This window comes from Polychytrium aggregatum (assembly GCF_025602895.1).
Source record: "Polychytrium aggregatum strain JEL109 chromosome Unknown BJ171scaffold_4, whole genome shotgun sequence".
Taxonomy (NCBI): domain Eukaryota; kingdom Fungi; phylum Chytridiomycota; class Chytridiomycetes; order Polychytriales; genus Polychytrium; species Polychytrium aggregatum.
In genome coordinates this window covers 499,669-521,830 of record NW_026516206.1, presented here as the reverse complement: position 1 = coordinate 521,830, position 22,162 = coordinate 499,669, and the positions used below count along the sequence as shown (strand labels likewise).

Genomic DNA, 22,162 nt, shown 5'->3' with positions numbered 1-22,162 from the left:
CGTCACGACATCCAAGTCCCCCATGCCCGCCGGCTTCGGTTGCTGTCGCCGCCGGCTTGCAAGCTATCGCCCAGCCCAGCCCAGCCCAGCCCAGCCCAGCCGTTATCTCCCGACGCTCCCTCTATAAAGCGTCCTTCCACCGCCCTGCAGCTTGGCCTCCGCCCCATCGCTTCTCCTGCAAGCCCGCTCCCTTGCTTGCCCGTTCGTTTGTCCGCTTCGCTTGTCCGATCCCGGCCGACTCAGCTCCCACTCTCGCCAACGATGACCAACAGCAACCCCGTCGAAGAACCCAGCCCCGTCGAGGCCCTGTTTGAGACCGATCCGTACCTGTCTCCCTACCGCGAAACGATCGCATACCGGTAGGTGTACTTGCTTGAAGAGATGCATGGTCGCTCCTGTCAGATATTCGGCTGTCGACCGTGCTGGTGGGATGCTTACCACCAATCGTGCCTTTCCCCCCGGCTGCTCTCGCCCAGATACAAAAAGGTTCACGAGTGGGTCGATGCCATCAACAAGCACGAGGGAGGCATCGACAAGTTCTCACGCGGATACGAAAAACTCGGCTTCAACGCTACCCCCGAGGGCATTTTCTACCGCGAATGGGCTCCCGGAGCAAGCACCGCGAGTCTGATCGGAGAGTTCAGTAAGTTTTTTGGGCTCTGACGGGGGGGATCCAGGGGGATGTTGGCTTTGCCTGTCAGTGCATGTAGCAACGGGAGACTGCGACCGGGTCTGTTGGCACAGTCGAGCGGTTGACACGGCGAGGTCGTTAGCATGGTTGAGTGGTCGGGGGCTGCACCTTCTTGGTTGTCCTCAACTCGTCTCTGCCTCTGTTGCCGCTTCCAGACAACTGGGACACAGCCAGCCACCCCATGAGCCGGGATCCCTATGGTGTCTGGGAGATCTTCTTGCCCAACACCGAGAGCGGGCCTGCCATCCCCCACAACACCAAAGTCAAGGTAAGCCGCGACCCCCTGGGTCAGTGCTGGCGATCGCTGTGGAGCCCTGTTTCCTCGCTTCCGAAACAGGGGGCTCATCTTCTGGTGGCCTGTGTCTGCCGGGGCTTGGCCCCAAATCTTCGCCGTTGAGTCGGTGTGGAGGCACATCTGTGCCTGGTGATATTTGGACGCAATGCTGTTACACTTGCTGAAGTCGCCCGGTCACTGCTGCTGCTGTTACTGCTGCTGCTTGCCACAACCACCGATTTCTGACACTCATATCGCCCGTATAACTTGGCTGGCGCTTGAATATCCACCCGCAAGATCTCCATGACGACCCCCAGCGGTGAGCGTATCGATCGCATCCCGGCCCTCATCCGACGCGCAACCCAAGACCTGAGCGTCAGCGCCACCTACGACGGCATCTTCTGGAATCCTCCCGAGAAGTACGTGTTCAAGAACAAGGCTCCTCCAAAGCCCAAGAAGCTCCGCATCTACGAGTCTCACGGTGGGTGCGATGCGGCCTCCTTCTGCCGAGAGTAGCATTCTGCAGCTCCTCCTCGCCCAGATCTGCTGACAGATTTGCATCGCTTTAGTTGGCATTGCCAGTCCCGAGGGCAAGTGCGCCAGCTACAAAGAGTTTATGCTCAATGTCCTCCCGAGAATCGCCGATCTGGGCTACAACTCTGTGCAGTTCATGGCCATCATGGAGCATCCTTACTACGCCAGCTTCGGCTACCAAGTGACCAACTTTTATGCTCCATCGAGCCGCTTTGGTGAGTACCTCGTTCAAGCGATGTCACAGGCCCGGTCGATGAGTGATGGAAGCAATGCAGAGCGAAGGCAACGACAGCACTCCTGGACTGAGAGCGGATTGGGGGTTCAGTGAGGTTATAAACGCCACAGGAGCCTGCTGTGGCGACAATGGTCCGTCATCGATGCCCTGGCTCACGCTTTGAGACTTTACCAGGCACCCCCGAGGAGCTGATGGCCTTGGTCGATGCTGCCCATGGATACGGCCTCACTGTGCTGCTGGATGTCGTCCACTCGCACGCGTGCAAGAATGTCCTCGACGGATTGAACAACTTTGATGGCACCGGTAAGCAGTGCTCGCCTCTGCAGCGACGGCTCTTGAGGAGCCACAACTAATCTGGGGTTGCTTCTGGATTTCGTCGTGCTGGCGGCACTCGCTCACTCGCGTTTTCTCTCCCTTTGCCTGCGCACCTCCATGTACAATAGATCACCACTACTTCCACGCCGGCGGGCGCGGCAACCACGATCTCTGGGATAGCAGGTACATCAAAGGCGCCGTGACGTATGGGCTTGATGGACACGCGCTGACCCTCTCACTTGGCACCGCTTCCGTCCCACAGACTCTTTAACTACGGCCACCACGAAGTTATGCGCTTCCTGATTTCAAACCTGCGCTACTGGCTTACCCAGTACCAGTTTGACGGGTTCCGCTTCGATGGCGTGACCAGCATGCTCTACTACCACCACGGCATGGGCACGGGCTTCAGCGGGCACTACGATGAGTACTTTGGCAGCGCCGTCGACAACGAGGCCGTTGTTTATCTGATGTTGGTGGGTACACTCTGCCAAAGCTTTCGATCCGGCACGCTTCACAAGCCCGGTGGCTCATCCATTCGGGCGTCGGACTGACACTACCTGCATGCTCGTCGGCTTGCGTCTAGGCCAACTACATCATGAAGGAGCTCCATCCGAACATCATCACCATTGCCGAAGGTACCTTGGAGGCTCACGGTGCCGGCCGCTTTCTGTATCTCTGTCCATACGGCCATGTTGCTGACGCATCTGTTGGATATTTGCTTGGCATCGTTTTATGCAACGCACAGATGTCTCTGGAATGCCCACTCTTGGCCGCCCTGTCTCGGATGGTGGCATCGGCTTTGACTATCGTCTGGCCATGTCAATCCCGGACATGTGGATCAAGATGCTCAAGGAGCAGTCGGTACAGGCTCGTGCTGCAGTAGCTCCAAGTGCGGGCATGGCGGCCGTGTATGCTCGCAAGCCCTCTCATACATTCCATGTTTGCCACAGGATGACGACTGGAAGATGGGCCACATTGCTCATACCCTGACCAACCGCCGCTGGAAGGTGAGTGAGTGACGAGGATAACCGGAGGGCGAGGATAACCGGAGGGCGAGGATAACCGGAGGGCGAGGATAACCGGAGGGCGAGGATAACCAGAGGGCGAGGATAACCAGAGGACGAGCGATCCAGCGATTCGGTCGATGCTGACCCGTACCTGCCAACGCGTTTCTCAGGAGCCGGTCATTTCCTATGCCGAGTCTCACGACCAGGCCCTTGTCGGAGACAAGACCCTGGCCTTCTGGCTCATGGACAAGGAGATGTACGATTTCATGTCGGATCTGAGCCCGATGACTCCGATCATTGATCGAGGCATTGCCCTCCACAAAATGATCCGCCTCGTCACTCACGGCCTTGGCGGTGAGGGATACCTCAACTTTATTGGAAACGAGTTTGGCCATCCCGAGTGGCTCGTAAGTACCATGCTGCTGCTCGAACCAAGGATAAAGCGCTGCCCTGCTCTGTACTTTAGTGCCATGTGTCATGGCCATGTCGGACGAGTCTCAAACCCAAGCCCTCTAACGACGACTCGACCCGCCTCGGCTTTGTGTACAGGACTTTCCTCGCTTCGGCAATGGCAACAGGTACGGTTCGCAGTTTGAAACACGCAGCGGTTGTGTGTCTGGTCTGGTAGTGCAGCGTCGTCGGGATGATGGCAACAGATTATCGTTGGACGTAGCTTCCGTCCCACTGAACCTGCGATACTGACTCCTTGCACCACCGACAGCTTTCACTATGCCCGCCGCCAGTTCAATCTGGTCGACGACAACCTGCTGCGCTACAAGTACTTGAACAACTTTGACCGAGCTATGCAGCATGCCGAAGAAAAGTATGGCTGGCTCGAGTCGAGTCAGGTAAGCTCCTGTCGCCAAGAGGCTAGGGAGACAAATGGATCCATTGTCACGGCTTGCACTCTGAGGCTGCAAGGAGAGAAGTGGGGTGGGAGCCCACAACGTCGATTCTCACAGCTTCCTGATGCTTTTGTGGGGCGATGGCCAGTTCGTAAGCCTCAAGCACGAAGGAGACAAGGTTATCGTCTTTGAGCGCGGCAACCTGCTCTGGATCTTCAACTTCCATCCAACCAACAGCTACTCGGATTACCGCGTGGGCACCTCGTGGGCCGGAGTGTAAGTACAGCTTCGGAGTCGATCTGGTGTGCCTCGTCACCAAAGGCTAGATATGCAACCGCGTACTGAGCGCACCAGAGCAAGTAGACTTGGTGCAGGCTCGTCTCTCGTCTTGTTTCGCCTCTGGGGGCGAGACGGTCCAGCGGATGAATTGCTGCTGTGGCTTGCGTTCCTGACGATTGCTACATCCTTCTTCCGCTATGTTTTCCAGCCACCGAGTGGCCTTCCACACTGATCAGAAGGAGTTTGGTGGCCAGGAGCGAATCGACAAGAGGGGCGAGTACTTTACCACCCCATTGGGATGGAACGACCGTGACAACTTTATCCAGGTGAGAACAAGTCGATGGAGGTGTCGTTCGTTTGCAGCGAGGGCCTTGAATCCGGCGGCTGAGGCCGAGACAGACACAATGTGTAGAAGGGGAGAGGATGAATGGGATGGCGACAATCAGCTCGACAGCGAGAGCAGCTCCACATGACTCTCCGCAATCAGGTCGAGAGAGAAGCCTGAAGTGAAATGCGCTTGGCCTTCGAGCAAATGTTTGTGCTGACGCCGCCACTTGTCTCTGCCCTCGTCCATCAGGTCTACATCCCCAGCCGAACTGCCCTCGTTCTTAGCCACGACTAAACCGAGCCGGGGAGATATCATGGCCGCGCCTGATATCGCATCTGCGGATGCATGCTCTGCCTGGTCTGCGTGGTCTGCCTGGTCTGCCTGGTCTGGGTGGTCTGGGTGGTCTGGGTGGTCTGGGTGGTCTGGGTGGTCTGTCCGAGCCAAGAGACCTCTTTTTTCAATGGAATACATCCATCATCCACAATGGCTATCGACTCTATGGATGCAGGGCGCGGGATATGCCTCCGGTCTCCGTCGGTTGGGGTTTCTCAAGTATCTCGGGCGGTTCCCACCATCATAGCATGTTCAACACGAGGCAAGGCGAAGCAATGCGGAAGCGGGACAGCAGCGGCGACCGTCTCAGACGGGAAGCAGAGGCGCAAGCCCTACCACGATGCTGTAGTCAAGCTGGAAGCGAGGCAAGGAAAAAGAGTAATGCCGGTGCAGGATGGGCCCGACACAAGGAAGCAGAGGAAAGGCTGGTTCGGGCCCGATCGGAAAGACGATCAGGGCCACAGAGGGCAAGATGTGGCGGCCTGGTGGAAGCATCGTGGGGACGGGCTGACATGGGGGGACCAGGGGACTTGGGCTGAGACAGGCCGGACCGGATCGGATCGGACCGGACGGGGACATGTTGCAGCTGGGCACATGCCAGCAGCAGGGCAGCGAGGGGCTGCCCAGAAGGGATAGGCGCTGTGGGAGCCACCGAGGATCCGCCGATGCGGGAAGGCTGTCCCGCATTCATGGCAGATGGTGGCTCCCACCTTCACTAGCGACGCCGACAAAGCCGCGGCTGGTTCAGAATAGGCAGAAACGGGCCCACTGGGTTCCGAGGTTGGCTGGCGAGCGCGGGCGAGATCTGCCCATTCATGGTGGACAACAAACAAGAAGGCAGCTGTTTGACGGGATTGGACTGGATTGGGCTGGAGCTCAAGTGCAAGACCGGGATCGAGATCAAGCGCAAGACCGGGATCGAGATCAAGCCCCCCCCCCAAAAAAACCATTCCCTGTCGGACATGGTGGGGGCAGGTGGGAACGGGAGCGACGCGACCGCCGAGTGGAGGGCTTGGCCAAGGGCGGTGCCACCATGGGTGCAACAGTGGCCTTGTGGGACGACGGGCTTGTGCTTGGCTGGGCCAGGGGGCCACCAGGCGATGGCTTCGAGATTGCGGTCGCGACAGAGAGTGTGGTACTTGCCTTGCGCTCGATCGGATCTTGCACGACCAGACGGGCGCGGGCAGCGCAGTGGGCGGATCGACTGGGCAGCGCCGGCAAGGACGGGGCGGCAGTGAACGGCATCCAAGGCAGGACCACGGGCTGTGAGCGAGCGGAGAGGCATGCCTGGGCAGCAGACGGCAGCCGAGCGCACCCGGCCATGGACAGCACCGCGGAGCGGCGAGGCTGTCTGCGATCCATGATGGGCCTCGGTCGGGTGGTTGTTGGCAGTGTGGGCGATCCGTGGTGATCGGTGACGGTGTGGTCTGGATATTGTTAGCATGCGATTGGTATGCCACCAGCAGCAACAGCATCGTTGGCCATGCTCGGCAGACATGGCATCTCGCGCTCGTGAGGCCCTCGACAACCCATGCAAAAGCTTCGACACACCGCAAACACAACCTTGCCCGGACGCAAACAAACACGGCAAGAAGAAAGGGCCGAGCAACGCCCCGTGGGCGCAAGTGGCAAGCGGCAGCCGGCGCTGATGGGTGCCGGTGCTTGTGCTGATGCGATCGATGGTGACAAGATCGGCAGTGGGGAGGGCAAGATGGGAAAGATGGGGCGGGACGGGCTGGCGGCGGATCCACCCTCGCCGATTCGGCATGGAGTTGGTTGATGTTGGTTGATGTTGATTGCCGCTTTTTAGTGTTGATTGATGTTTTTGATGCTGCTTGGTGTGTCCTCGGTGTGTCCTCAGTGTCGCTCCAAAGCACACCAGCGTCGCAGCGACTCCTCAGCGTTCTCTGGCGGCCTTCTCGGCTCTGCACGGGGTCGGCAGGGCAATAACACCAGGCCAAATAAGAGTACTGCCGTTTTCCCACTCAAGGCAGCAGCGCTTCGGCATCGCTGTATCGGGCGTGGAGGGCAACAAGAGACGGCCGTGGAGACTCACTCCAAAGAAAGTTCGCCAGCAAGGTCTTCTCACTTTGCGCGGCCGACATTGGCGGGTGTGGTCGTGGTGGTGGTGGTGGTGTTGTTGTTGTTGTTGTTGTTGTTGCTGCTGCTGCTGTTGTCACATCGCCAGTGGTGTTGTCACATTGTGGCTGGGGCTGACATGGATGTTAATGCTTTTGCTGACATTGGAGTTGTGTCGATGCCGTGTCGCCACTATCCAACCAACATGGCGACCACTTGTCGACCACTCGTGGATCAATTGTTGATCAATTGTTGATCGATTGTTGATCACTCGTCGATCGCCCTCGATCGCCGTCCATCGGGTGCAATCGGCTCGATCGGCTCGATCGGTGTGCGGGCATGTGGGTCCGTGTCCAGCGCGACCAGAGACACCCAAGCAGCATGTCTACCCCCCTCCCGCATATCTCCCCCGTCCCAATGCTCAGTCGGCCGAATGCACTGCCTGTCCAGTCCCACCGCCAAAGCAGCAACAGCGACCACAAAACATCTCGCGGTGTGTCCAAACACACCGATGCACAGCTGAGCGCCCCTCCCGCAAACCATGTCGCTTGCCCGCACATGGCTCGCTCGTCCGCGGTGCGACGGCCCCACCCGCCAGCGGCCCTGACACCGCCCGAGTCCTTCGCGCTTGTTCGTGATCATGTAAACACCGATCTTGTTGCCTCCCAAGGCCCCTCCCAAGGCCCGTCCCAAGGCCCGTCCCATCGGGCTCCGCCCCGCGGGCGCCTGCCCCTTCAGCCGGCCCCGCCTATTGCCCTAATGTGCCGCCGGCGCTTTGCTCCCAAGGCCGCCTTTGTATGCCACTGTCCACCAGTCGCTGCGGCCGTTGCGACTGGAGCCTCCCGACCCTTCCGATTCCGATCCGTGCAAGATCTGTTAAATAAGCTTGTGCCGCCCACCCCCGTCCTCCATCGCACGTCTTTCCGCTTTTCCACCGCCGGATCCGCCGGATCTTACTTGCTCGTCTCTCGCATCGACCGGCCCCCTGTCCACAGGCCCGATACCACCTCTCTGCCGTCGATCCGCTGCCGCTGGCGTGCCTCTGTCCCTGCTATTGTTCCTGTGTCTATTCCTGCTCCTCATCCTTATTTCCAGCCTCCACCTCCCAGCGTCTGCTCTGGATTGTTCTCCCGGCACTTGCTTCGGCGATTGGGCTCTTCCCAGACATCCCGCGACATTTTCGATCATCGCCGATACTCTCCATCGCCGATCCCCTTCCGCCTCACCTTCTCCGCTTTGACCTTCTCCTGTCCCCCCCCCTCCACTCCGCCATCCACCCCTCGGCAGCCCCGCTTCTCCTGAAATTGGGCTTTGGCCTCCCCCCTCTCTCTGCCCCGCATCCGCAATGTCGCACCCAGGCTCGCTCATGCCCGGCGGTCCCAACCCGACACCGTCCCAACAAGCTTCGTCGAGACACCATACTCCTCTTCCGCCGCTCAAGGCCCTGCTTGGCAGCAGTCTACCGTGGCCAAGGAACCAGGACGCGAGCGCCCCATCCTTTCCCTACCCGCCTCCCTCTGAGCCCTTTGCCCAGAAGCGGATTCAGGAACCCGGCAACTCGCCATTGCATACCCGCACCTCGCCGCAGTACCCGCACGTCCCTGCTGGGCCCTCGGGCGCTGCCGTCCTCGATCTCCGCAACGAGCCTGTGTCCTTCCAGCGACCGGAAGCTTCCATGGTCCTCCGGCCACCCTCTCCCGACCCGGCTACGCCGTCTCGAGGCTTTCCGGCTCCGCTCGTGGCCGAATCGCCCTTTGCCTCCTCTCCGACTTCCCATCCATCCTTCCCGCCAAATCGGCGTGGCTCCCGTCACAGCCTCTCCCCTCTCAAGCGGTCGGCGTACGACTCTTTCGCACCGCCATACGACGATCATCGTCGTGAGTCGGCAGAAGAACACGATCGCTCCAAGCGCCGATACTTTGGCCATCCCCAACCACTGGCCCCCGAGCACGGTGTCTATTCTCGCCCTGAGGGGCCTTGGTCCTTCCAACAGCCTCAGCAGCCACAGCAACCACAGCAACCACAGCAACCACAGCAACCACAGCAACCACAGCAACCACAGCAGCCACAGCAGCCACATCAACTACAGCAGTCACATCAACACCAACTACATCAGCAACCGCATCAGCATCAGCAACTGCAACAACATCAGCATCAGCAGCAGAAGCCGCAGCTCCGACCTGTCCCCGATAGTGTCCCATCCCACTTTCATCCTCGTGCTTCTACGCCGTCCTGGCCCGGCCACAGCGCATCGCCTGCTAGCTCCTCACCGTCGCTCCGTGCCACCGAGAAAAAGGTCATCGCCCACGAGCATGTCTCGCACCTCGGTGCTCTTGAAACCCTGTTGACGAATGTAGGTGGTGCCGATGTTTGATTCCGTCCGTTCGTTCGTGTGTCGTGGTCGCCGATAGTGTCAGCAGCTCCCGCTGGTCCCTGGCTCCCGGATCCAAAGTTGGTTCCGGAGCTTGTTTTGCACCGCGTATCCACCTGGCTCAATCGAAGCTCGTTGGCCCTTCCACACTACTCTCTCCCCCAATAGATTGCCAGCACATGCGAGGTGCTGAAAGACTTTGCCATGGAGTGCCAGCGCCAACTCAAGTCTGCCAAACAGGAGCAGCATGTCCACCTATGGAACAAGTCCGAAAAGATTAACGTGCTTCTCCAGAACCTGGTCGAGACCCTCGACTCGACGGGAGCGCCGGGCACGAGCACTCAGGTAAGCCACGCCTCGGGCCTGTCGCTGCAGTTGGCATGCTGGTCTGTCCAACTGCATGGGTTCATAGCGGGGCCTGTCCCTCTCACCACTGGCTGGGACTACTCTAGAGCTGGATTTGGATCCGGATCTGGATCCGGATTTGGATCTGACCGATCTGCTGGGCATTTGATCGGCTCGCTTATCCTGGTCCTGCGTCTCGTCTGGGTCGTTCGTGCGCTCAGTCCCTCTCGGTTTCGGAGATGCTCAAGGAGAAGCAGACCAAAGACTTTCAGCTGCGATCTCGAAGCACATACAAGAAGCGAAGCGTAAGTGGCAACGAGCAACCTCACTTGTCAGCCGCCTTGTCTCTGGCTCCTGGTCGCCAGGCGCTGCCGTGACTCCTCCCTCGGGATCTCTGGTGGCTCCACAGTACGACCCGTCACCCACTGCGAGGACCATTCGGCGGACTCGTCTCTGCCCAAGCCGCCGAGCGAGCGACTGAGCGCCGACACCCCAGCATCGAGGACAGAGATTGGCGACCCCGCGTGCCTGGGAGATCCGTTGATCCCGCGGCGGACGACGAGCGACCCCGCGCACGAGGCCCCACCCCGACCCACTGCGTCGTCCTTGGCCACAAGATGCACACTAATCAGCGTTCCCACGGTCTTGTATGGTCCATCCTATCTCCAGAGGACGGCATCCGAGCCCGGCCGGTGCCATTCATGTAACATCAGCGAGACGCCCGAGTGGCGGCGTGGCCCCGATGGCGCCCGGACGCTCTGCAACGTGAGTACCCCGATCTTGCTCCCTCATTTCGTCTGCCAGTGGCTCTTTGCGCTCCTCCCTTGGCGCAGGTCCGGCTTGCCTTGGTGGCGCGGGTGGGGCCACGCTTGATCGGTGCCCCATTCCCATGCCGACCATGCTGACGGGTCTTACTTTCTGTCTCCTTGATGGGCAGGCTTGTGGGCTGCACTTCTCCAAGCTCGTCAAGAAGCGCCAGGACGGGTCCATCCCAACAAACGAGGAGCTCGCGCGGTACATGAGCGGAGGCGGCCTTGCGGACGCTGGTGTGCACCGACGAGAGCCCGGCCGCTCGCCCACCGACAACGGCTCGTCCAAGTCGGTCCCTCGCAGAGACAGGACCAGCCAGAGCGCCTCGCCGACGCCCTCAGAGCATGTCTCTGACGGCCGGCCGTCGGAAACGAGTCAAGCAGGCTTGGCCGTTTCGTCCCTCCCCAGTGCGCGGACGCAGCCTCTGGCTCCTTAAAACCCACCATTCGGGTCTCGTCCATCTTGCCCATATCCAACGTAATCGCTCGCGCAGCTTGGCCTGGCTTGCAGCCGCTTCCGCCTCGTCATCGTCACCGCATCGTCATCCCCGCCGCCACCACTACCACCCAAATCTATTTTTTTTTGGCCGCCTGTCTGCCTGCCTGCCTGTCTGCCTGCCTGCCTGCCTCTCTGCCTGTCAGTTGCTGCTCCCTCCCACCTCCGGCTTGTCTTGAATGCGGCCAGTCTCATGTTGGTAATGCACCCGCTCTTCTCATTCTCGCGCACCTTTGCATCTACACACCTTGCGCCAACCCCTCTCTAGTTTTGTCTCGTCCTATGAACTCCTCTTGGTCTGCCCCGTCGTTCTCGATGATGTTTCGGTGTCCCTGTCCTGCTCGCTGTATCTTGTTCTGGTCACGTTTGTGCTCCGCAGCCAGCCACAGCGGCCACCGCCACTGCGCTGCACTGCACCGCCACTGCCACACCGACAATCGCCAGAAACGGCAGCTCGCACTACACGGAATTATGTGTCATCTACAATTAAATCACGTGTGTCCATTAAGCGGCTGCGCATTTTTTTCTTTGGTGTTTGGCGAAAAGCACATCCGCTTCCGCATCCGACCTTCGACCTGATCTGCACCCGACGGCCGTCCTGATCTGCACCTCCCCCCGACCAGCACCCAGCATCGCGCATCCCCACGCATCCCCCAACCTCCCAGCAACATGGTAGGGTGACGACTATGCCATTCATTCAATCTCCCGAAGCTCCTCGACAGCAAAACCGCCACAACAGACTTGTCGCAATGGACTTGTCGTGGACCTGGGCACTGACTGCATTCTAACCACCCTCCAATCTTGCGATCCGGGAACGATTGTCTAGTCCGGCACCGTCAACCCCATGGCCTTCCCTCTCTCTGATTCCCAGCTGACCACCAAGATCCTTGATCTGGTCCAGCAGGCGTCCCACTACAAGCAGCTCAAGAAGGGTGCCAACGAGGGTGAGAAGTGTTTGCGAGTGTTGGGCCGTCTACCTTGCGCTTAAATCCGACTGCCATCTCGGCTGCCGTGCGATCCCTCGCTTTCTCGTGCCATTCTGCCCTCGATCTGTGTCCGCAGAGGTGGGAGCCGTAGCTCTAACGCCTGCTGCTGTTCTCTCTCCGACGATCCTGTTGTGGCCCGCGTTGCAAATCCCGATTCGGTCCTGCCAGCAACCAAGACCCTCAACCGCGGTATTTCTGAGTTCATCATCATGGCCGCCGACACCGAGCCCCTCGAGATCTTGCTCCACCTGCCCCTCCTCTGCGAAGACAAGGTAGGACCCACATGTCTGGGTGGAAAGCTCTGGCGAAGCGAGTCGGGCTGTCGGGCATGGCGTCGTGCGATCTCGCTCTGGGTCCCTGTGGGGCTCCATTTCTGTGTTGCGCTAACAATATGCTGCCCCCGTCTCTGCCCTGCTCTCCAGAACGTCCCATACGTCTTTGTTCCCTCCAAGCAGGCCCTCGGCCGTGCCTGCGGTGTCTCTCGCCCCGTCATTTCCGCCTCCGTCACCACCAACGAGGGTTCGGAGCTCAAGTCCCAGATCATTGCCATCAAGAACGAGATCGAGAAGCTGCTTGTCTAAATCTCGGCGCATGTGCCTCAGCGATCTATAGACCAAACCATCCGACTTCATTTTCGTTCGAGGAACGGCTCAGCTGGCCGATTCGGCCGTCTTGTTTCCGAGGCAATGCGATGTGCATCTAGATCGTAGACTGAACAGGCAGGCGACCTTCCCACCAACCGCTGGTAGCGGTGGGGACTGCTCTCTGTGCTTGTCTATCGCTTGGGTGCCGTCGTTTTGGATCGAGCATGACGCTGAGACGGTCAGCTCTGCAAGGGAAGGCTCCCTCCTCCCTGTCCCGTTCCTCGCCTTTCTTTCTCTGATGATCCGTTTGCGTGAAGAGGTTGTAGATAGTTTTTTCATCGCAATATTTCATCCCAATAATACCAAAAACCCTGCTGAGGACGCCGGATCCCCGAGTGCACGTGCGAGCGGACGACCGCAGACGATGATGGACCCAAGCACACAGGCAAAAGTAGTGGACGAATGGGGGACATTGTATTGCCAAAAAGAACAGAGCGCCAAGTACCGACGGCAGAAGGAGTGTGCGAGGGATATGGCCATTCAGGACCATTGAGGAATCCAATCCAGCCGCGATGCTGTGCTGCACTCAAGCCGACTGGAGGTACCGCAGGAGACTCTCGACGACGGCCGCACTGGTATCGGCCTCGAGGTGGAGATGGTGGCCGCCGGGGAGATCAACCTTGGTGAGCTGCTCGATGGCCCGGAGGCGGTCGGTCCACTCGGACGACTCCTGGTTCGCCTTCCAGAGGATCGAGTCCTCGCCCATGATCAGCAGCACCGGGCACGAGATGCGCTTCAGGAACGACAGCACAGTGATTTCGCTCCACCTGAAGAACTGACGGAGCAGGAGCCGCTTGTCGCTCGTCCAGGTATAGGCAACCTGGGAAGTCTCTGGCCCGTCGACGGCGGTCTCGGATCCGCCGTCCTGCTGTCGTTTGTCCTTGTCCTCGAGCGGAACCTCGCGCAGACCTCGCTCGCAGAGGACCTTGGCAGCATCGAGGCTGATCTTGGTCAGGCCGCGGGTTCGGGCCTGGCAAGCCTCCTCGATCGACTTGTACAGAGCCTTTTTGGCCAGGGAGGCCTCGGCCGCCTGTCGGGTCCGGATGAAATTCTCGAGGTCCTCGGCCTCATCTGAGGGGGGGGGTCGAATGGAAACCGAGGGATGGTGACAGGAAGGACGATCTAGTTAGGGTCTGGGCACGACGGAATCCAGGTGGCTTTCATGCATAGCTCTGCGAGCAAGCAACCCATCGGACTCGGGGGAGGGGAGGGAACCATAATCAAACCTCACCTTTCAAAAAGTTGGTTGGGCCCAGGCTCTCGATCACCAGCAGCCGCTTGAGGTGCTCCGGGAAGGTGCCGGCATACATCAAGCTGATGTGGCCGCCGAGCGAGTGGCCCAGCAGCGTGAACTTGCCCGCCAGCTGGCCGTTATCCTGACGCTGGACCCAGCCGAGGCCCTCGGCCACCTGCGACAGGTCCGACACTGCTTCCCAGAGGTAGTAGTTGGAGTAAGGCGGGTAGTAATCGCTCTCGCCGTGGCCGGGCAGGTCAATGCACACGACATAGTGGTTCTCGGCCAGCGGCGGGGCAATCAGATCGAACGAGTTGGCATTATCGAGCTGGGAGGCCAAAGGAGGAGAAGAGAAGTGGGGAAGAGGGGGGAACGGCAGAGGAGGCCGCCACGATACATCACACCATTAGCGTTGCAAAGTGACATTCCGAGCTCCGTTGCGCAATTCCAAAAAAAAAGCTCGATGCCGCCGTTGAAGCACAGACGCCTTACCCATCCGTGAACAGCGAGAATGCGCTCGTTGTCGGGGTTGCCCCAGGTCTTGGCCCGGACGGTGATGCCCCGGGTGAGAGGAATCTCGACGGCGCCGGTCTGGGGCTGTGTGGCGGTACTTGTGCTCATGGTGGTGCTGAGAGAGCTGCTGTGGTTTCACGGGAGAACGACGCAATGGCAGAGGACGAGGGATGTGCTGGAGCTTTGGCAGGATGCGCGCAGAGTCGAATGCAGTCGGCTTGGAGTGTGTTTGCGATAGCCCAGAGAGCAGAGAGCAGAGCGGCGGCGGGACGGGGTACCATTGCAGCATCTATATAGGCGGCGGTGGTGGTGGTGGTGGTGGGGGGAAGAGCAAGCCCGATCGCAACAACCAAGATGGTTTTGGGGACAATCCTGGCCACGGCAAAAACACTTGGCTTGCTGCCACGGTGGCAATCGGCCAGTATTCGCATTCATCCTGGTCGGCCAACGGGGGCCTCCAGTTCAACCGGCGCGACTGTTCCCGTGCTGCCAAGCCCACCTTCCTTCTTGGGCCCCAACAAACCACATCACAAGCGGTATTTGGGGCAGGGTCTCGCCAAGGCCGACAAAGGATATTCGGGAGAATCAGCAACTCCACATGCAGGGAGGGCGAGGCATTGCCAGGGTTTGCTGGTTGGTCGAGCGAGCATCGACTGCTGGTCCTGCATCGAGGTGTTTGTCAGCCGCCAAGATCGACCATGGGCGCCCATGAAACAGGCAGATCTGCCGATGGCGACATCACACGCAGCAGAGCAAGCAGGGCACATCGCACAGATCGTGGGTCAGGGATCGGTGTTATTGTGGTGGTTGCTGGCGGCACCGGGCGGCTGTGTGCCCCTGGCTCGGACAGTGCCAGGCAGGCACAAGGCACGACAGAAGAGAGACAGGCGAGACATGGAGAGGCGGAGGAAGGGAGATCAGACAGGGGAGCGGGAGGGGAGAGAGGGCGCAGTCTATTTTCGGCGTTCTATCGCTTGCTTTTGCATCGGCAGATGCGCACGCGCAGTTGGTGTTGGTCGCAGGGAGGGGTGGGAGGAATGAGGGGGGGGGAGGATCTCGCCAGTCAACATCCTGGATACAGGGAAAAGAATGAGTGATGCAGGGCATCCTGGGCCGTAATGCGCTCCTTTGGATCGGGTGTGAGCATGCGCGACACGAGATCCAGGAAGCGGAACGCAAAGTCGTCGTTGCGCTTGACCTTGATGATATCCTGCAGAGTATGGGGAGAGCGGGGTGCAATCGGCATCAGTTCGGCGACCGCCTCAGAGGGATCCGGCGATATAGCCTGGTGCAGGGTTGTGCCAACATGTGGGATTTGGTTGCCGGCCCGCCGCTTACGCTTATTCGCTTCATTCGCCGCACGTTGTTGATGCTGGTCTTGGTAGTGTCTTCCTTTGGATGGGAAACAGATCCATCGGCGTTGAAATACTTTTGGAAGACCGAAGACTTTTCTATCATCGACAGCGGGAATCGACCAAGCACCTGTTCCATCATGGCCAGATGCTCCAGACTGGGATTGAACGACCGCATCACACATCGTGAGTATACAGTCCGCCGAGAGTAGTTTGACATGAACAGACCGCCTGCACCACATCTACCCCCCCCCCAGACTTACTTGTCGTGGGTCTGGAAAAGCGCGTCGCCTGTCCAGAACTCGACCAGGATGCACCCGACGGACCACTGATGTCATCGAGCAAGCGTTGTTAGCGCGGTCACTGCGATATTCAACCCAAACTGACCAGTCTGGCAACCGTTCTGGACGCACCACCGTAGGATAAACAGCATCTTGCAACCGGGACTTTCAACCTCAGACATCCAAAGCAACAAGCCTCAGATATACAAGCGGTCGGGCTCGTCTCGTGCCCGTTCAGTCTTGACTCTGCTTACCATATCGCACGGATATGACCATCCGAGATTCAGAATCACCTCGGGCGCTCGGTAGTGGCGCGTGCTGACGACAGTCGAGTGATACTCGCGCTCAAAGACTGCGCTGCCAAAATCGATCAGCTGGATTGTGGCGTTTTTGAGGAGCTTTTTGGGTTTCTTGTCACGCTGTGGACGAGAGTAAGGGCATCAGCGACGAGCGGTGCGATTTGGGTTTCGCCAGGCTGCACCTGGCTGACAATGTTCCCGATCCTAACGATGGGCCATTAGAGCCAACGAGACCCACCCCGATATCGGTCGTCGAGAGCGTGTAAGAATTGTCGTTCAGCATGATGTTTTCTTGAGGGTTTGTCGAGCAAGAGCCGCAGGAAACGTCACAAGCAAGCCAGTGCAGCAGTTAGTGTCGACATTCTTTGCCGCTCCATCAACAGCATGATCGACGGACCAACAACTGTGCTCCAATTCCCTAATGCCTCCCCACCGCATCTGTCAGCGCAGTGTGCCCAACCTGGCTTGAGATCCGTGTGAACCAGCTCGTTCCGATGCAGAAACGCAACCGCGGTCACGATTTGTTTCGTAAATCGGAATATGTGCTCTGGCGGGAAAGGATTGAAGTGGTTGTCCTTGAGAAAGTCAAAGACACTCTGGCTCAGCAGGTCAAACACCATGCAGCTGTGGTGCTTGTACTCAAAGAACTTCCGCAGCTGGATGCATTGCCTGTCAGTTGGGCGGTTATCCCGAAAGGTGGCGTCGTTAGACTTCAAGCTGCAGCAGATGGCTCATCCGCAGTCACAGGGCTGGCCAAACGGTCCTGCCGCTTACATCGAGTTTGTGGGGTCCTCGCGTTTGATGTGCTCGAGCACGCGGACCTCCACGCGAGAGGCTTCCCTGTACTTGGGCGTCGAACGAATGATCTTGATTGCGTACTTCTTGCCTTCGCCATCGGTCGCCTCGACAACTTTTCCGAAGGTGCCCTGGCCCAGGAGACGGATAATGCGGTCTGTGGCAGCAAAACCACGGTGCAATTATTAGGCACCCGATACCAAGTCTGCGTGCACAGACACACACGCACGCCGCCTGCAGTCGTACGTACACTGCGATGCCAAAATGTCGTTTGGCTTGACAATGTAGTGGCCATCTTTGTCGTCACACGACTGCTGTACCGGTGTTTTGAGCGCCTGGCGAGTGGCAGGGCAGCCCATAGGATGGCGTTGGCGGTTAGCGGTGGATATCGCTCTGCTGGCGCTCGAACCAGCAGGTACCAGTCCAAAAGCCCACAACTCTACGTGCGTATGACTGTTGCTCGCTGATCGTCGCTGTCGCTGTTGCATGTGCTGTTGCTGTTGCATGTACTGGCGCTGCTGCATGTACTGGCGCTCCGGTTCAGCGCTCTAACGTCAGCCGACACCTCATACCTGTGGGGAGGCCGGACGCACGTGGTTGGGTGGGTAGAAGGTAGGGCCACTGTTTTTCCGTCGCTTGGGCTTGGAGCCCGAGTCAGAGGTGGAGATCCCGTGGTCGGATGGGCGGCTGGCGAGGAGGAGTGACTTTTGCGAGGCGACACTGTTGCCCGAATAGGGGAATGGATTGACAACATAGGACGTGGTCGGCGGCAGGCCCATCGCAGGGGCGTGGTGCAGCTCCAGGGCTTTGGGAAGCGGGACAATGTGGGGGTCCGTCTTGGCGTACACTCGCGATGGCGGCGCTGGGAATGCATAGGGCACCCCGAGCGAAGAAGCATTCATCGACGATGGATTTGATGTCGTCGAACCCACCGGCGCAGAGGGCATCAAAGTAAGGTTCGAGGAGCCAGCATTGACAGAGCCGGAACCCTTGGGGTAGAGGTAGAGCTGCGACGCATGCCCGTCACCTGTCAGTCGCTGGGAGCCTGGGGAAGCCAGCGACACGAACTGCGAGGCCTTTGTGTGCATGCGGCCCGAGCCAGCGTAGTCCACAAAGCCCTGGGCCAACAGGGGATCAGACACGAGAGGCTGCTGGTTCATCGGATACGACGGCGTCTGTAGCTCCGAGAGAGTCGCAGGATACTGTTGTGACTGTCGCTGTGGGTACGGCTGAGACTGCAGTGTCGTTGGCAGCGGTAGGTTCAACAAAGGCTCTGGGTACATCGAAGACTCGACAAACTTGAGTGTCGTCGGCGACTGGGCCGACACCAGGTGCGAGATCGAGCTTGGCAGCTGGGTCATGGGCACCGATGGTGGATAATACGACGACAGCGAACCGTGGCTCGGGACAGGCTCGCGGGCATCGTTCGCCGAGGCAAGATCGGGATGGTCGGCCCGGAGACCCGCCAGGCCGGATGTGGGGCCCATGTGCAGGCTTCGGGTGAGCAGCCGAATGGACCGTCGGCGGCCTTGCGTTTGATACGAGCCACCGGGGGGCAGAACAGGAGCGCTGACAGGCACCGAGCCGTCGAATGGCTCCAGACTGGGAATGTAGCCAAATGGGGCAGCGTCGCTCGCCAACGATGTCGGAAGAAGCGGGTGGCCGGGAGTCGACACAAACGGCGGCCGGCCATCAAACACCATGCCCGGGCTGCGGCCGCGCTTGACACCTTGAGGAAGCACGCTTGACGGGTTTGCCAGGATTTCGCTGCGTGAGGGCGTACGGTGGAGAAAGCTGTGCGGGGATGTAACGTTGGAGGAGAGGTGCGAGTCGACGGGGGTGGTGTTGTACGATGGAGCCCCAGAGCGGGTATAGACTTGCATGCCCGGCTCCGATCCCGTGTACCCCAGCGGCGAGGAGTACGGGCTGTGGCCCCAGTTCATGGCCACGGGGGCGGGCGACGACAGCAGCTCGGCGTTGCAGTTTCGGGGGAAGCACGGCGAACTATACCGGCTGGAGCCGATCATGGACGAGTTGTGGAGGCCGCCCTCCATCGATATGGTGCTCATGGATCCGCGGTGGAAGGGGCGCTGGAGCGAGCCCGTCTGCGACGGTGGTGGTCTTGACGCCGATGGTGCAGGATGGCCCGAGGGCAGCATGGGCGAGAATGGAGCACCGCCTCGATGATACAGTGACGGCGATGCGGCGTCGTGGTGGTTGAACAGCGGTGTCGATGCTCCTGGGCCCGAGAACGATGGTGTGTGTGGGACGTTGGCCACCAGCGCGGCCACCGAGACAGGAACCGAAGTCGGATACAGCAGCGAAACCAGAGCTTCATGGGACGACGGCGGGGAAAGATGCTGGCTGCTTTTTTCGATGTCGATGGACGGAACACCGTTCGCCGGTTGAAAGTCTGATGGGTACGAAAGCGGGAAAGCGCTCTCGTACGAGAGCAGCGACGAATCCAGCGGGTTTGGCTGTGATCGCGAAAATGATTGGAGCTTGGGCGAGTCGTCTGGATGAGAGCCGGTGACGGAAATGCGCACGGGCAGAAATGCAGTCTGCGGTAGCTTGCCGGATGGCCGGAGAGGGTCGGAAGAGTCGATGAAGGACTGCGACGGATCCGAGTGGCGATGGGCTGGGTCGAGGCTCCCATTCGAGTATGGGCTCAAGGCTATTGACGAGAAGGCTTGTTCTTGATTCAGCAAGATGTGCACTGATGACGAGTTGGTCGACGGATGCGAGCCTGGGTGGAAGTAGGATTGTCCAGGATGCGGACCCATGACATGGTTTTGGGAAGAACCAGAGCAAATGTGATTAACGGTATTATACGAAGACATAACGAATACGCAATTATGAAAATCAAGAAGGTGTTGATGTCAGCCGGAGAAAGCTGGGAGGCTGGACGAGGAATACAGAATGTCGGTTGAAACAGAGGCGGGACTGATCAGGAACTCGTAACTCGGAAGCCGAAGCCGGGGGCGGATAAGCGGTTCCAGAAGAATGGCTGCAGACCGAGAGGGAGGTGCAGTCGAAAGAGCGAAAGCAAATGAGGGGGAGGGGACTGGGCTTGGGAATGAAGAATTGGAGGGAGGGGAAACAGGCGGACTGCTTGACTCAGTTCTGAGTGTGGGCAGGCCGGAAAGAGCAAGAGAGCAACGAAGCAGGCTTTGTCAGCGTCGACGGGAGCGCAGGTAGTTCTCTTGACAGGATTGAAGCAGAGCAGGGTCAGTCGCAAGAGGGAGGTCCGAGCATTATCGGGGGAGATTGAGGCCAGCGGTTTGATGCGCAGAGAAAGAACTTCCAGCCAGGAATGCCAGCCGGACGACCACCAAGGACAAAAAAGCGCAAAAGCTGGGGAGGCAAGGGCGGGATGGAGCCGAGGGGCGAGATGCGGAGGGCGAGGGGGAGGGGCGAGCACCGGGTCAAGCCAAGCAGGGCACAGGTCCAAGGCTTGCAGCAGCGGGGCCGGGAAGGGGGGGGGAAGAGACTGTGAAGCGAGGGCCGGAAAGAGGAGAGACGGCTTGCTCCGAGAGAGGGAGGGAGGGTCTGCAGATCCGGCGGTCGGCCTCTGGAAAAGAGAAGACGGATCGACGGATCCTGCAGAGAAGGCCGCAACAGGCGGTTCTGTGCAAACGCAGTCCACACGGGGCCTGACTGTTTGCTGTTTGGACGGGGGAGGCGGCTGTGGCGACGAGCCCGGTGGGAAAGGGTTGTTGCGCAAAAGTGGTTGGGCAAGACGGATCGACGGGGGCGAGGTGGATCTGGACGAGTAATGTTCTGGACGAGTAATGTTCTGGACGAGCAGTGCTATCAGGGCGAGTAATGCTATCAGCGAGGAATGCTATCAGGGCGAGCAGTGCTATCGTCTCGGTGTTGTCGGCATTTGCAGTGCTCTTGATGCAAGCCCCGCCCTCAGGCGGCCGTGCTATTGAGGCCGGCAGCAGTCCAGTTGTTGCCCGGCAGGACTGCCGTTGGATGCCGGTTCGATTGTTTGCGAATCACCTGGGTAGCGGTTGGAAGTATCTGGCTGTGTTGTTCTGCGATATCAACGAGAAGCGATCTTCGGCTCCAACGCACGCACACCTCTCCAGGTACTTTTGCTGGCTGCTGGGACCGGCTCCCACGGTCGTTGGCGGGCCAGACCTGTATTCCTCCTTCCTCTTCGACAATGCCGGGCAATATCCTCCTGCGACATTGGACTCCGTGCTGACCGGTGCTGGATCCCACATTTGGCGAGTCTCCTGCCAGGAGCGTTGCAAGAACGATTCGTACAGCGTGTTGGAGAAAGAATGAGACACATCGTCCCACACGGACAAACACGGCGTGGTCGGATCATATCACAAGTGGATCTAACCATTTCCCTGTGGCCGTCCCATGGAGTCGGTCTGCCTCATGGTGTCAGTCCGTCCATGCCTCCAATATCTGCAGTCGATATCTCATCGACAGAGTCCACCACAACAGTCAAGGCAGGCCACGCTCGACTCCCCAGTGACAGATAAGGTTGTTACTTCAGGCCTCATTGGATAGTGCCGAGATGCTTGCTGCCTGAGATGAATCCTTCACCGCCATGGATCCGAGGCGGGGCCCCGGCCTGTGGTGTCCTGTGTGGGAGAGATGGATGCAGCGAGTGGGCACGACGGGACCAGCGAGCCGCTCCAGATGTAGTCACTGCAGGTCAGGGCACGAAGACATACCTGGGATGAGGGAGAAAGACACAGGGCAAAGAGCAATATCGCTGGTTTGGGTACCGATCAAAGTCGCTCAGCCAGATCGATCAACATCAACCAATACACAAGCCATCTACATGTGAAGGTGTCCCGTTTCAAACCAAGTTCGCTGAATCGGTCCCGTCCAGCATCCCGACGCCGCCGCCGCCGCCACCACCCACCATTACTTTTGCGCGGCGGCTCGGCAGCGTGCTGCGGAGGGCATATCGGATCTCTGGAATGCGGTCGCTTCGCTGGCGGCTCGATGCCGTTGCCTTCCGTCATGGACAGTGTTCGCTCGCTGCCGTGTTGCCTTGCTTGCGATGGATGTGCGGCCGCAACGAGCCGCCGCTGCACCCACAGCGCAACCACACTAGCGCCATCCGATAGCGTTCCCTGCATCGCCGA

The 22,162-nt window shown here is 59.4% G+C and overlaps 5 protein-coding genes across 5 annotated transcripts; 3 read left to right on the top strand and 2 right to left on the bottom strand.

The window, feature by feature from the left end:
- Positions 1 to 68: 68 nt before the first annotated feature.
- On the top strand, positions 69 to 4,914 carry BJ171DRAFT_489329 (glycogen branching enzyme). Its single transcript, XM_053109473.1, has 17 exons — positions 69 to 359; positions 477 to 643; positions 847 to 959; positions 1,263 to 1,446; positions 1,535 to 1,714; positions 1,909 to 2,037; positions 2,178 to 2,232; positions 2,312 to 2,522; positions 2,633 to 2,684; positions 2,795 to 2,910; positions 3,000 to 3,056; positions 3,227 to 3,463; positions 3,606 to 3,634; positions 3,778 to 3,904; positions 4,050 to 4,177; positions 4,389 to 4,506; positions 4,758 to 4,914. The coding sequence occupies exons 1-17, from the start codon at positions 262 to 264 to the stop codon at positions 4,800 to 4,802; spliced, it is 2,046 nt and encodes a 681-aa protein (XP_052970641.1). The 5' UTR covers positions 69 to 261; the 3' UTR covers positions 4,803 to 4,914.
- Positions 4,915 to 8,035: 3,121 nt separating this feature from the next.
- On the top strand, positions 8,036 to 11,053 carry BJ171DRAFT_210357 (uncharacterized protein). Its single transcript, XM_053106356.1, has 5 exons — positions 8,036 to 9,273; positions 9,460 to 9,636; positions 9,858 to 9,941; positions 10,306 to 10,401; positions 10,574 to 11,053. The coding sequence occupies exons 1-5, from the start codon at positions 8,266 to 8,268 to the stop codon at positions 10,880 to 10,882; spliced, it is 1,674 nt and encodes a 557-aa protein (XP_052970640.1). The 5' UTR covers positions 8,036 to 8,265; the 3' UTR covers positions 10,883 to 11,053.
- Positions 11,054 to 11,455: 402 nt separating this feature from the next.
- On the top strand, positions 11,456 to 12,897 carry BJ171DRAFT_438086 (13 kDa ribonucleoprotein-associated protein). The gene is made up of 4 exons (XM_053107992.1): positions 11,456 to 11,613; positions 11,768 to 11,885; positions 12,096 to 12,199; positions 12,350 to 12,897. Exons 1-4 carry the CDS (start codon positions 11,611 to 11,613, stop codon positions 12,506 to 12,508), a joined length of 384 nt encoding a protein of 127 aa, XP_052970639.1. The 5' UTR covers positions 11,456 to 11,610; the 3' UTR covers positions 12,509 to 12,897.
- A 200-nt stretch (positions 12,898 to 13,097) lies between these two features.
- BJ171DRAFT_577662 (Alpha/Beta hydrolase protein) lies at positions 13,098 to 14,426 on the bottom strand (the record flags this gene model as incomplete). The annotated part of the gene is made up of 3 exons (XM_053113829.1): positions 13,098 to 13,642; positions 13,803 to 14,133; positions 14,298 to 14,426. 3 exons carry the CDS (start codon positions 14,424 to 14,426, stop codon positions 13,098 to 13,100), a joined length of 1,005 nt encoding a protein of 334 aa, XP_052970638.1.
- Positions 14,427 to 15,381: 955 nt separating this feature from the next.
- Positions 15,382 to 17,404, bottom strand: BJ171DRAFT_419414 (kinase-like protein; the record flags this gene model as incomplete). Its single annotated transcript, XM_053107391.1, has 8 exons — positions 15,382 to 15,528; positions 15,657 to 15,828; positions 15,934 to 15,998; positions 16,206 to 16,361; positions 16,480 to 16,541; positions 16,711 to 16,919; positions 17,025 to 17,202; positions 17,296 to 17,404. The coding sequence occupies 8 exons, from the start codon at positions 17,402 to 17,404 to the stop codon at positions 15,382 to 15,384; spliced, it is 1,098 nt and encodes a 365-aa protein (XP_052970637.1).
- Positions 17,405 to 22,162: the final 4,758 nt, after the last annotated feature.

Bases quoted from the DNA above. Each gene is read 5' to 3' on its own strand.
- BJ171DRAFT_489329 (XM_053109473.1), top strand. From the start codon at position 262: ATGACCAACAGCAACCCCGTCGAAGAACCCAGCCCCGTCGAGGCCCTG. The intron at 2,038-2,177 runs GTAAGCAGTGCT...CATGTACAATAG, and splicing joins GAACAACTTTGATGGCACCG to ATCACCACTACTTCCACGCC. The intron at 3,464-3,605 runs GTAAGTACCATG...CTTTGTGTACAG, and splicing joins TTGGCCATCCCGAGTGGCTC to GACTTTCCTCGCTTCGGCAA.
- BJ171DRAFT_210357 (XM_053106356.1), top strand. From the start codon at position 8,266: ATGTCGCACCCAGGCTCGCTCATGCCCGGCGGTCCCAACCCGACACCG. The intron at 9,274-9,459 runs GTAGGTGGTGCC...CTCCCCCAATAG, and splicing joins TTGAAACCCTGTTGACGAAT to ATTGCCAGCACATGCGAGGT. The intron at 10,402-10,573 runs GTGAGTACCCCG...CTTGATGGGCAG, and splicing joins GCGCCCGGACGCTCTGCAAC to GCTTGTGGGCTGCACTTCTC.
- BJ171DRAFT_438086 (XM_053107992.1), top strand. The intron at 11,886-12,095 runs GTGAGAAGTGTT...CGGTCCTGCCAG, and splicing joins CAAGAAGGGTGCCAACGAGG to CAACCAAGACCCTCAACCGC. The intron at 12,200-12,349 runs GTAGGACCCACA...CCTGCTCTCCAG, and splicing joins CCCTCCTCTGCGAAGACAAG to AACGTCCCATACGTCTTTGT.